The sequence below is a fragment of the Schistocerca americana genome, chromosome 5 (genome assembly GCF_021461395.2).
Source record: "Schistocerca americana isolate TAMUIC-IGC-003095 chromosome 5, iqSchAmer2.1, whole genome shotgun sequence".
Classification (NCBI taxonomy): domain Eukaryota; kingdom Metazoa; phylum Arthropoda; class Insecta; order Orthoptera; family Acrididae; genus Schistocerca; species Schistocerca americana.
Window position 1 is genome coordinate 251,509,584 of NC_060123.1, and position 13,930 is coordinate 251,523,513.

General features: G+C 40.4%; 1 protein-coding gene across 2 annotated transcripts in view; it reads right to left on the reverse strand.

Annotated features, from left to right (window-relative positions):
* Positions 1 to 694: 694 nt before the first annotated feature.
* The window catches only part of LOC124615906, a 31,710-nt gene continuing 18,474 nt past the window's right edge, over positions 695 to 13,930 (reverse strand). Inside the window, exons 1-2 of one of the 2 annotated variants that reach the window (XR_006979817.1) lie at positions 4,812 to 5,328; positions 695 to 1,353 (exon numbers count right to left, since the gene is read on the reverse strand). Coding sequence is in view for 1 of the 2 variants with exons in the window: in XM_047144082.1 (XP_047000038.1) it covers positions 932 to 1,353 (422 nt within the window). In the remaining variant the exon portion in view is untranslated. Of the gene's footprint in view, positions 1,354 to 4,811; positions 5,329 to 13,930 lie in introns of those variants that run through there. The other variant, XM_047144082.1, reaches the window with a different exon arrangement.

The following is a 13,930-nucleotide window of genomic DNA, read 5'->3' on the forward strand; positions in this document are numbered from 1 at the left end:
AACTGAAGGAGCGTATTACTGAGTTTCTCAAACAATTAATCCTTTCATATGCAATGGGAAGATACCTTCCCACATCTCCTCCAGGGGCCAACGGATTCAACATTCCCATGTCTAGCAAGTGCTGCAATCTGTAGATCAGATTGAAAAAAAGGTGATAATTCCTGCAGCTTCTAGCAGTCACACAGGCAACAGTTAATGCAGTAACATGTGTTGAGCTATTCTGGCTGTGGGAAGATGTCATTTTGGTGTTATTTCATGGTTTTGTTTGTATATCTACACAAAATGGCATTTGTAAATAAATCTACAGTCCTAATTTTATACATACCAACAATTGATGTAGCACATGAGCAGGAGTCAGTAAATAGGATAAAGTGCTCCAAATTTTTGGGTGTACATATTGATGAAAACTTGAACCGGAAGGAGGACATTATTGAGTTTCTCAAACAATTAAGTTCAGCTGCTTTGGCTCTTTGTGTAATTGCTGATCTTGGAAACAAACAAGTCAGCCTCCTGATGTAGTTTGCATTATTTCCAGTCAGTAATGTCTTATGGAATAATTTCCTGGGGTAACCCATCACTTAGAAAGAAAGTATTTGTAGTATCCTGCCCATTCGTCTAATATAGGGTGCTCAGAACCTGTTTTCTTGGATCGCTAGACAACAACCAAGCAAATCATTTTAATTATTACAGTTAATTAAATTGACAATACTTAACTTTGTGTATTCACAAAAGTGTGTTGCAAGTAAATGGCGACAGGCAAATAATCAATGTCTTTCGTTATATACAATTTCAATGCAAGCAAAACAATTCAGTTCAAAAGTCACCGCTGTGGTGTTTGTATGATGGCTCGTCTTCTACTGTGGTTATGGCTAGGTGACGCAACACATATTCTGTTCGTGTAGATGCCGCTCCTGTGTTGGTGTCATGCTAGTCAGCGTGCTATTGGCTGACGGTGTCTCACAGCCCTCTCTGCTCTTCCATACTTCATCATTGCACTGGTGCTTGTCGTTATGCCGGAACATTCCTCACTGCCAAAGTGACGGACAGCCGTTGTGTAGGGAGTGTGACTGGAAGCTGTGACTGCAGGGGCCATCAAGCTTCCAGTTGTACCCTGAAATCTGGCATTTGCTGTGGTGAAAACATGTCCCGGAAAATGACCAGACGGGTACGCGTCAACCTCTAAAGGCCAATAACCAGATGTAGAAGGCATCGGCTGCTGAAGTGTGAGTGGGTCCAGCTCCATCAGTAGGACGAGAGGAGGCGAAGGCTCCATCTCTGTGGGGTTGTCCTGCGGTGTCGTGATAACACCCTCTGGTGGCTGCTGTGGCCTTGGTGTCCTTGGGATAGGTGAATCTGGGGGAAGAAGCACAGAAGGATCACCATGCACATGACACTGACATAGTTGATCGTGATGTCAGCGCTGCAATCCTTCTAGTCCTGAAATAAGATACATGCAAGTGCCAAGTCGACAGATGATCTCGCCTCGTGCCCACCGTCTGCTGCCACTAAAAACCCTATAAAACACAATATCGTGCTGCGCAAAGTGATACTTGCACCCTTCCTTCAGCACCAGACGCTGAGGAGGGTGGAGCAGTGTCCGATGGCAGCGTGAAATGAACTGAGGGCTGTTGCCCGACACAATGACTTCAGGCAAATCTTCGAGGCAAAAAATAGAAGCCAACACCTGAATTGTGCTACGTGATAATGTCGAGTTCATTGGCACAGCAACAGGAAACTTGCTACATGAGTCTACCACTATCAACCAACAAGTGTTCCAAAAAGGTCACATAAAGTCTATGTGCACATGTTGACGTGATGATTGTGATTTGGGCCAAGCAGAGAATTTTTGTGGTGGAGCATACTGATTTGCCCCACATGTGACACTGTGACATCAGCTGTTCTATTCGGGAGTCCATACCCTGCCAAGTACAATGTTGAGGCGCTAACTATTTCATATGAACAATCCCCCAGTGTCCTTGGTGAAGTAACTGCAACACTTCTTTTGGCAAAGCTTTAGGGATCAACACACATGACTGTCCACTGCCATTTCGAACAAGAATTACACCTTTCTGTAAAGTGAGGCTATGCCGACATGCAAAGTATCGGCACACTGCAGAGTTCATTATGCTATGCAAGGAATGAGGCCAAGATGTGCAAATGTATTTTAGAAATATGTTCAAATCTGAATCATCTTCCACAACCTGTGCAATTTTCCTATAGTTCAATGGAAAAGATTGAAGCAATTCAGAATCCTGAGCATCGATATGACAACAAGCTGCAGCAGAAGCGTCAGACTGTATCGGGGCCAATCGGAAGACGTGAAAGTGTGTCTGCATTACCATGTTGTGCTGTTGGACAATACACAATCTCATACTGGTATTAAAACAACCAAGCCTACCTTTGCAATTTGTGGCCAGTTTGTACAGAAACCAGTTTTGTCGAATGAAACAAGGACTGAAAAGGCTTGTGATCCATTGCTAAGTAGAATTTTCTACCATACAAATAGTGGTGCAATTTGGTGACACCACACACAATATCCAAAGCCTCTTTCTCAATTTGTGAATAGTTACACTGTGCTTTGGACAACACTTTTGATGTGAAAGCAATAGGCTTGTCTTTATCACCAATTCTGTGCGAAAGCACTGCAATGATTCTGTAAGCGGAAGCATCAGCTTGCAATATAACTGGTTTGTCAGGATCAAAGTGAACTCAGCATCAACCATTGAGCAATGCATCTTTTAAGTTTTTGAAAAGCTACTTGGCACTCACCTGTCCAAAAAAAGGGAACATTTTTGCAATGCAAGCGATGCAATGGAGCTGCGATTTGTGCAGCATTTGGTATGAACCAAATGTAATAGTTCATTTTCCCTAAGACTGACTGCAATTCTGTCACATTGTAAGGGACTGGCAACTCTCGTATGGCTGACAAATGTGACTGAAGAGGATGTACAACTTGACTGTTTGTGACATGACCAACTCCGGTTTTTAAAAAACTCCGGTTTTAAAAAAAATCACACTTGTCCAGTCTACACTTAAGTCCTGTATCAGATAACACACGAAACAAAGGACGCAAATTTGCAATATGATCTTCAGGTGTGCGACCTGCTACAATAATGTTGTCCAAATAGTTTGAATAGTTTGGTACGTGAACAGTCAGCTGTTCCAAATACCCTTGGATAAAGGCAGGTGCAGAAGCAAATATTTAAACAAGCCCAAACGTGTATTCACTACACACACTTTTTGAGATTCTTCATTCAGCAGTATTTGAAGATACGCATTGTGCAAATCAATTTTTGAAAAGTAGCGACCAGCACCTAACCTATCCTTGAGATCCTCTGAGCGTGGCAATGGGTAAGTATCAATCACAATTTGTGGGTTAGCTGTAGACTTAAAGTCAACACAGAGGCGAATGTGATCTGAAGGTTTGGGGAACAAATCCAGTGGATTTGCCCATTGACCAGCTTTATGGGTGCAATAGCTTTGCCATATTGAAATTCTTTAAGGTTAGCAGTGACTTTGCCCCGTAATGCAATGGGAACAGTTCTGGCCTGGGAAAATTTCAGATGAGCATTGTCTTTCGGAGTAATATTGCAACAAAACTGTTAGCCTTGCCTAAACCTTCAGAAAATAATTCCGGGAATTCTTTCAGCAAGCTAGCCACACTGTCTTTTGCATGGAATGCAGACACTGACAACACATTGGTCTGAATATTAAAGCCAAACAAATCAAATGAATTAAGACCAAATATGTTCTCACACCTGTGTGATTGCAGCACTGTAAAAGTCATTGTTCGCATATGGGAGCGATACATGGCAGGCAAAGTACATATTCCAAGAATGGAAATGTCTTTTCCATTATAAGCCATCAGGTGCATGCTAGTTTTAGACAGGCGTGGGAAGCCTAACATTTCATATGTGTGATGATTCAGCAATGTAACAGAGGCACTCGTGTCCACAGCAATGTAACAGACGCACTCGTGTCCAACTGAAATTTCCCACAAAGACGCAAATGAAGAAAAAGTTTGTTGGACTGGCGTAGCACTGAAGAAACTGCTCGCTTGCTAGTTTTGCTAATTTCTGGTGCAGACTTTGAATATACTGCATTAATGACATGTGATTAGTTTTTGGGAGTGGGCGGAATTCTTATGTCTCTTCTGTTGCAAACATACGGATTGTACATGTTCTTTCCTGCCACAAGCATAACACTGAGCGTGTCAGGAGGGGCAGTCTTGGCGTTTGTGCCGTGAATAAAACCAAGAGCATGACTTAATTCTGTTCGCCTGTGTAGCTGCTTGTTTAGCAAGCTGCTTCCATGGCGTGGAGAGTTGTTTATGCAGCGTGGCAAGTGCAAGCTGCCACTGCCAAATGAGCCAGTCACAAACAAGGGACTCAACCCAACAAACTGCTGGCCATTCAAATGTATCGGCTGACAGGGCACCTGAATTGTATTGATCTAGTATTTGCACTACTTGCTGAAATGATGGATCAGGCTGTTTCAAAATCCATTCTCTGAGTTTGACAGCAGTTACATTGTACACGATCACATTACGCAACATAACATCTGAATATAATGCACCACAAATACATCTGAATTTGCATTTCCTCATCATACACTGCAAATCGGTTACCCACTCACGATAAGTTTGTTCTGACCATATTTTGCAAATAAAGAATTGATACCCAGCTGCTACCACATTCACTTGTTGGTGATGATAGTTAGTTAATTAGCGAATCTACAACCAGATGATACAAAAGTTTACTCGGAGTGGTGTTTTTTGTGTAGGAGCCCAAACATTGCACTTTTCACAGTACGTGGTACGTTGTGAGCAATTAAGTGAGCTTCAAACTGTTGCAACCACTTGAGCCAATCCTCTTCTAGTTCACGAAACTAGCGAAAAGGTGGTACAGAACTTGGAGTAGGTGTTGCATGTGCTGCTTTAGTCGTTTGGTGGACCAGGACCTGCTGTACCGTGTTTGTCAAATAGGATATTTGCTGACTCTGAAACAAACATCTGCACTAGTTGCATTGCATCTAGTGCTGGCAGAAAGAAATTAAATACCCCTGCAAAGAAAAGACAAGAGAGAATTAAGAGCCAGCAAAAATGTCTATGGCTGCCAGGGACTGGGTTCTTAGTATAACCTGTCGCCAACGTAGTATTCTGCCCACTCATCTAATATAGGGTGCCTAGAAAGCTGTTTTCTCAGATCACTAGACAACAATTCAAGCAAATAATATCAAAGGAGTTATTAAAGTAAATTAAATTGACAATACTTAACCTTGCATATTCACAAAGGTGTGTCACAAGCAAATGGTGACAGGCAAATAATCAATGTTCTTTGGAATATATAATTTTAATGCAAGCGAAACAATTCAGTTCATAAATCACTGCTGCGGCATTTGTATGACTGCTCATCATCTACTGCAGCCGCGGCTAGGTGGTGCGGCGCTAATATTCTCTTCGTATAGGGACCACTCCTGCCGTGGTGTCGTCCTAGTCAGCGTACTATTGGCTGACGTCGTCTCGCAGCCTTCTGTGCTCTTCCACTCTTCATCATTGTGCCGGCACTTGTCGTTGCGCTGGAACAGTATTGACTGCACAAAAGCGAGCAGTAAGAATAACGTGATGTTCACCAATGTAGTCATCTAAGTACCTCTTCAAGGAGCTAGCCGATTTGATTACACCATCACAATAAATATATTCACTAATTAAATTCATCATTAATAATACAACACAATTTGAGAAGAACAGTGAAGTCCAAACTTACAATGCTGGAGATAAAAACGACTTTTATTACCCATTATAAAGCGGTCTATGGCCCAGAAAGGAGTTCAGTATGTAGCAACAAAAATTTTTTATCTTTTGCCCAATGACGCAAAAGTCTGACAGGTAGCAAAGCAAGTTTTAGATGTAACTTAAAATAATTTCTCCTGAACAGCTCCTTCTACTCCTGGACAAATTTTTAACTTTTTTTAAAAGTGTAATAGATGAGTATGACTAAAGAAATGTGTTCACTGATATTAATACTAATCATGTATACATATCCTCTAATCTGCCTCACACATAATTTTGGTAAGACAATCGTTCAAATGATCCATGGAACGTGTAACTAACTAACTGGGTAAAGTAGCCTCTAGTGTTTAGCTCTATGAGTTCATTCACAATGAGCTTCCACAGTAGTGGAGACAAACCCCTGCTTGTGGACATCATCTGGTGGTATTGATCACAATTTTTTCATTCATCATGACGATCTCTACCTTTCTTCCACTCAACATGATCTTAATCCACCTACAAATGGCGGTCTCAGTGTCATGCTCTTCTGCAATTCTAACTATGGATTTTAACACTGAATTGAATTGCTAAGGACCTCCTTGATATCCAGGAAGATGCTGAGAGCAATTTCCTGAAAGTGTAGTGCTTTTCCCACCTTCCCAACAAGCTGGTGAAGTGATGTTTCACATGATTTGCCTGGTTGATATGTGTGTTGCTGTACATGTAGAGGAACCTTAGTTTGCCTCCTTTCGCTACTGTGCACATAAACCAGTTTTTATTACTGTCTGTAAAAGAAAGGACGACAAACTGATTGGTCTCATATTCTTGACCACGATATGATCAATTCTCCCTTGCTTCAGAACAAAAAAAAAATCCCTCACAGTCCTCCAAGCATTGGGAATGATTCCTGCTGATAAGCAAGACGATAAAAAGCCTATATCAGAGTTTAATTAGATTCTGTCCTGTTTGTTGGATTAGAGCACATTGCATTGGACACATCCAGGGTTTCATTTGCTTTCTTTGTATACTCATCATCCTCCTTTCTTATAGTATTTCCTGGAGCAGTCAGTATTCTGGTGAGGATTTTGTGAAGCCTAACACAAGTAGCTGTACCTTCCACTTCCTCAAAAATATCTTCCAGGATGGTAGTTTTGCTTGCTTAATCACAAGGTCATATTTGGTAAGGGTCTCCTGATATTTTCCCTGTTGTCCTTTCCTTCTTGAAAGGTTGAACAGTCGTCTTACCTGCTTCCTTTGCAGTTCCAGGTTATTGTTCTGCCAAGGAACATTCCTGTTTGTGCACTTCTTGGTGATTGGGCAGTTTTCTGAATACAAGGTCATAGTGGCAGACAGCACTGCATCTGACATTTCCTCAAAATCTGCTGGATTTCAGATAAGTATGAGTTGAAGTCTTTTGCAGATAAGCCCAGTCTTTTTTTCCTAGGTTTCCTGTAGGCCATGGTCTATTTAATACCCATTTCAACCTCAAACTAAATATACATGTCATCACATAACGATGGTTCCAGCGTCACATGTCTCTGCTTGACACAGCTGCTCATTAAAATGGGCCGGTTGTTATGTCAACTACTTCGTCCCTTCTTATGTTACTTAATACAGGTTCGCCACCCCTATTCAGGATGCTGTGGTTGCCAAAAATTCAAGAAGGTACTCATCCCTGTTGCTGATGTCACTGCTTCTCCACCAGCTTATGGGTATTGGTATCACAACCAACCAGCAGTTTTTCAATTTGCTGTGAGCAGCTGTCTACCAGTCTGCTCACTTCCAGAGGAGAAGGAGTACTGTCATTGTAGGGAAAGTAAGCTGAGGTCAATACAGTTTCCCTCACGCTTCCTTTCTCCAGCTGTTTCATCCTGATAGTCACTAAGACCCTGCAACAAGAGTCCACCATCAGCATGAATGAAACTCCATTTATGGCTTAAATGCATGTTCTGGAGCTCCTTAATTTCTAGTATAACCCCTTCTTACAGACAGGGTTCTCGGGTCAGGGCCAATCCACCTCCTGACTCCTAGAAGACAACTCAGAATGACAGTTGCTTCTTAAACGTGATGCAGGTTTATCTGCAGCACTTGTAGTCTCTATCTAGCTGCTGTGGTTGCTTTTGATATTTTTGATTATCCTGAAGTTAACCTGTGCCCTAAGTACAATCTCAGGTCCTGCTCCCACATTGTGCTCAGGGATTTTCACTGACTTCCACCACAAGAGTTTGGTCATCTGGTACAGCCTTTGCGTTGATTACACTCGTCCTCTGTCAAGACTTTATGGTTCTGTGCCTTTACTTTCTTGAACAGAGTCTTTTGAGGAGTATTCTTAAGAAGTTTTGGCACCCAAATTGATACCTTTGCAGTCTTGAAGAGCTGAGCCACTCTCTGTTTTGACCAGCAGTTTTGCCTCCTCCTACAGAACTATTTTCGGCACCATTCCTATAGTTAATTCACCCCACCCCCTCATGGGCAAAGATAAGAGCACTTTTGTTCAGAAAGACCCTCCTGAATTTACGTTCTGGACTTACAGCCCCCCAGAGTTCTCAGAGAGAGCCATCTGAACAAGCTCCATATGCTGTAAGGTGATGTTGACCAGTAGATATCTCTGTTAGATAACCACCATCCTGAAAATTGAGACCATATTACTATAGGTTTGTTTTCTTATTTCCTGCCTCAGATTTTTCTGGGTTCAATTATCCTGAAAAGTGGGAGTGTTAGATTTCTCCCTTGTTCTCTGGTTTCTTGTCTTAAAGATAGAAGGTGTCTGTTTAGCCCTTTCATTCTGAGACAGTCTATTTTTGGAGGTCTTACATCAAGACATTTTAGTTCCCTCCATTTTATAAGAATAAGGGATATACTTATAAAACTGAGGAAACTAAAATATCCCCCCATGAACCATGGAGCTTGCCATTGGTGGGGAGGCTTTCTGCCTCAGTGATATAGATAGCTGTATCATAGGTGCAACCACAATGGAGCGGTATCTGTTGAGGGTTTAGACAAACATGTGGTTCCTGAAGAGCGGCAGAGAAAACTGGCTTTCTAGGAATCAGAGTGTGGAATGTCACATCGCTTAATCAGGCAGGTAGGTTAGAAAATTTAAAAAGGGAAATTTATAGGTTAAAGTTAGATATGGTGGGAACTAGTGAAGTTCAGAGGCAGGAAGAACAAGACTTATGGTTAGGTGAATACAGGGTTATAAGTACAAAATCAAATAGGAGTAATGCAGTAGTAGGTTCAATAACGAATAAAAAAATAAGAGCACAGATAAGCTACTATGAACAGCATAGTGAATGCATTATTGTAGCCAAGATAGACACGAAGCCCGCACCTACCACAGTAGTACAAGTTTATACGCGAGCTAGCTCCACAGACAGGTGTGAAAATTACCGAACTCTCAGTTTAATAAGTCATGGTTGCAAAATACTAACACGGATTCTTTACAGACAAATGGAAAAACTGGTAGAACCTAACCTCGGCGAAGATCAGTTTGGATTCCGTAAAAATGTTGGACCACGCGAGGCAATACTGGCCCTTTGACTTATCTTAGAAGATAGATTAAGGAAAGGCAAACCCACATTTCTAGCATTTGTGGTCGTAGAGAAAGCTTTCGACAATGTTGACTGGAATACTGTCTTTCAAATTCTGAAGGTGGGAGCAGTAAAATACAGAGAGCGAAAGTCTATTTACAATTTGTACAGAAACCAGATGGCAGTTATAAGAGTCAAGGGGCATGAAAGGGAAGCACCAGTTGAGAAGGGAGTAAGACAGGGTTGTAGCCTATCCCCAATGTTATTCAATCTTTATATTGAGCAAGCAATAAAGGAAACAAAAGAAAAGTTCGGAGTAGGAATTAAAATCCACGGAGAAGAAATAAAAACTTTGAGGTTTGCTGATGACATTGTAATTCTGTCAGAGACAGCAAAGGACATGGACGAGCAGCTGAACTGAATGGACAGTGTCTTGAAAGGAGGACATAACATGAACAGAGGATAATGGAATGTAATCGAATTACATCAGGTGATCCTGGGGGAATTAGGAAATGAGACACTTAATGTAGTAGATGAGTTTTTGCTATTTTTGGAGCAAAATAACTGATGATGGTCGAAGTAGAGAGGATATAAAATGTAGACTGGCTACGGCAAGGAAAGCGTTTCTGAAGAAGAGAAATTTGGTACATCGAGTATAGATTTAAGTGTCTGGAAGTCTTTTCTGAAAGTATTTGTATGGAGTGTAGCCATGTATGGAAGTGAAACATGGATGATAAATAGTTTAGACAAGATGAGAATAGAAGCTTTCGAAATGTGTTGCTACAGATGAATGCTGAAGATTAGATGGGTAGATCACATAACTAATGAGGAGGTACTGAATAGAATTGGGGAGAAAAGGAATTTGTGGCACAACCTGACTAAAAGAAGGGATCAATTGGTAGGACACATTCTGAGCCATCACGGGATCACCAATTTAGTATTGGAGGGCAGTGTGGAGGGTAAAAATTGTTGAGGGAGACCAAGAGATGAATACATTAAGCAGATTCAGAAGGGTGTAAGTTGCAGTAATTACTCGGAGATGAAGAAGCTTGCACAGGATAGACTAGCATGGAGAGTTGCACCAAACCATCTCTGGACTGAAGATCCCAACAACAATAAGGGATAGACTCAGTTAACATAATGGAACCCCATGCGGTATAAGGCTAATTATTTTGAGAGCTCACACAGTAATCTGTGAGGTTCTTTTAATGAGATATCTTCCCATGTGCCATGCATCCCTTGGTATGGATCATATCACTCCTTGAGTTAGGTATCTGTAGAAATGGGGTAGGTCTATGGGGCTGGATATGGGAGAGATAAGGCACTGTGGGACACTCTTCATCTGGTTCATCCACCAAGGCCTGTCCAGCATGTGAAACCTTACAGCAACTGTGCTACTGCCGGCATAGAATTCAGCTTCTTGCGAAAACACATCCCTCTCTGCCTGCACAGAAAGTGCTTCTACAAGGCGGTGTCCCCTGGAGAGGACACCAAGTGGAATATGCATCTCCATGATCAAAATAAAGGTTCTACTGAAAAGGATCAGTGCACTAAATACGAAGCTAGTGTTTTGTGGTGATTTCAACATTAATTTTTCAAAAGACAGCAATGCCACAAATCTTTTTATAAAAATGGCCAATACAGTCAGTATGATATCCACAATGCGCTGCCCAACAAAATCAACAGAATGTGCAAATTCCATCATTGACCAAATATTCATCACGTACGCAAGCTACTGAGCATGGGTTACAGTGGATCATATGGCACAGTTCATATGTATAAAGAATAAAAACAAGTAACAGCATTTGCAATAAGGTAGTTAAACAAAGGACTTCCTGCAAAGACTACATTAGAATTTTTAATCTAGGTTATAAAAACAGATAACAATCACTAATTCAAAGACTTTTTTTCAATACATTTTATTTTTCCATTCCATTACCAGTTTTGAACTTTTGCTCATTATTGAAAAGAGAAGATCTTTAAATTTGTTGTTTGCAACTGTTTTTATGACATAGTTTATAACACAATCGTAGGACTCTCACAATGTCAGTCACTGAAAAAACAGAATTTTTAATTTTTTACTGTACAGGAAAAATTGGGAAAGCATTTCCATTCAGAACTATGTTTATAGCATGACATGGGTTTTCCGAACACCTTCCTTTGCTAATTTAATGCAGCATTTCCTATTTAAGTAAAAACAATAAAATCTAAGAACAATAAGCAATTTCCATTTAAAGAAACAGGTTTCAATACTACTGCAAAAAATAGAGAATTACCCAAAAATTTCCAAATTGTTATAAAGCCTACTAAAGGATCTAGGAGTAGTCAGGTGGACTAAAATTATGCGGACTGACAATTTGATAAGAAACTCATCAGACAAAATGAGACTCCTGTGGACAGTTATAAGTAAAGAAATTTGTAGTTCTGTACCCAAAAGGAAGAATGTATTGTGAGCACTAGAAGTTTCCAAAGTTACAGACCCAAAATCAGTTGTGAAAAAATTCAAAATCCTTATGAAATTATGAGTGAAATGACATTATTAACTAATAAAATGCCAAGTGCCATGATGAAGTATCTGACTTCATATTGAAAGCATGTGCTCACCACACACCAATAACTGCAAAAAATTTCAACCTATCTTTAGAAACAGGTATATTTCCAGATGTTCTGAAAATAGCAGAAGTTTAGCAACTGCTAAAAATAGTTCTCTAATGTAATATCAAACAACAGACCTGTATCATAGTTAAGTTCCTTTCCTAAAATTGTAGAAAAACTTTTCCCAGGCTCATAAATTTCATAAATAAATATTTATCTCTTACCATCCAACAACATGGCTTTAGAAAGTCTGAATTTACACAGACAGCAGTTTTTAAATTCTTAGGCTGTACTTTAAAATCCCTTAATCAACAAAAAATAGCTGCAGGTATTTTTATAGATCTTTCAAAAGGTTTTGATGTCCTGGGTCATAAAATCCTGCTAAAAAAAGTTAGAAGGATGAAGGATAAGAGGTGTAGCACATAGCTGGTTGTATTCATACAAAACAAACTGCAGGCAGAACGTATCACTTCTGTATGGCTCGGCACTCTGAATAAAAAGAAACAAGTCTTTCCTTTCCAGAAAATAACCAATAAAATAAAATGTATCTCATGGTTCAGTCCTAGGGTCACTATTCTTATTGATTTATGAGGATGACCTTGTTGAATATGCAAGTCTCCAAAAACTACCCTATTTACTGATGACATCAGCATATTGCTTCACTGGTTCCAGAGACCTTGCAGTCAACAGCAGAAAGTTCTCCTAAAAAACTTTAAGAGCTGGTCATCAAAAGCAAACACATTCTAAATGCTGAAAAAACTGTTACATATCAACTTTCATTTATTTTCGACTTCTAGCCAGATGTTTATTCAAGGAAGGTTTAAAAAAAAAATGATCCTCTAAAAAATGTAAGTGTGACAAAAGTTTCGGGTCTGCATATTCAGCAGGATTTAAAGTGGGACACAAATGTAAATAACTCGTCAAAGGAGCTCTCATCCATGTTCTATGGTCTAGGAATATCAAAATCTATACCAAGAAAGATAACAGTACTGCAGGCATACTATGCACAGTTCCACTCAGTGTTCTGATATGGGCTCATTTTCTGCAAACACCCAACTCATAGCATAAATTGTTTTAGTATGCAAGAAAGAGCTCCCAGAATAATTTGTGGCCTTAAAAAACGAAGTCCTGTAAATTTCACTTTATTGAGCTTGATGTTTAGAATGTTCCATGCTTGTTCATATATGAAGTTATCTTATGGACCACCTACTGCAAATTACTGCAGAACAAGAAGGCACACAACTACTGTATACACCAAACATATTCCAGAACATCCTACCGGAGCATAGGAAACACTGATGTCATATTACACAATAAGATACCAGAGGAACTCGCCCTTTCTTCACATGATATCTTGCCATGGATGAAGGGTATCAGACGGATGCCATATTCCTTGACTTCCGGAAAGCATTTGACTTGGTGCCCCACTGCAGACTCCTAACAAGGTACGAGCATATGGGATTGGTTCCCAAGTATGTGAGTGGCTCGAAGACTTCTTAAGCAATAGAACCCAGTACGTTGTCCTCTATGGTGAGTGTCCATCGGAGGTGAGGGTATCATCTGGAGTGCCCCAGGGAAGTGTGGTAGGTCCGCTGTTGTTTTCTACCTACATAAATGATCTTTTGGATAGGGTGGATAGCAATGTGCGGCTGTTTGCTGATGATACTGTGGTGTACGGGAAGGTGTCGTCGTTGAGTGACTGTAGGAGGATACAAGATGACTTGAACAGGATTTGTGATTGGTGTAAAGAATGGCAGCTAACTCTAAATATAGATAAATGTAAATTAATGCAGGTGAATAGGAAAAAGAATCCTGTAATGTTTGAATACTCCATCAGTAGTGTAACACTTGACACAGTCACATCGATTAAATATTTGGGCGTAACATTGCAGAGCGATATGAAGTGGGACAAGCATGTAATGGCAGTTGTGGGGAAGGCGGATAGTCGTCTTCGGTTCATTGGTAGAATTTGGGAAGATGTGGTTCATCTGTAAAGGAGACCGCTTATAAAACACTAATACGACCTGTTCTTGAG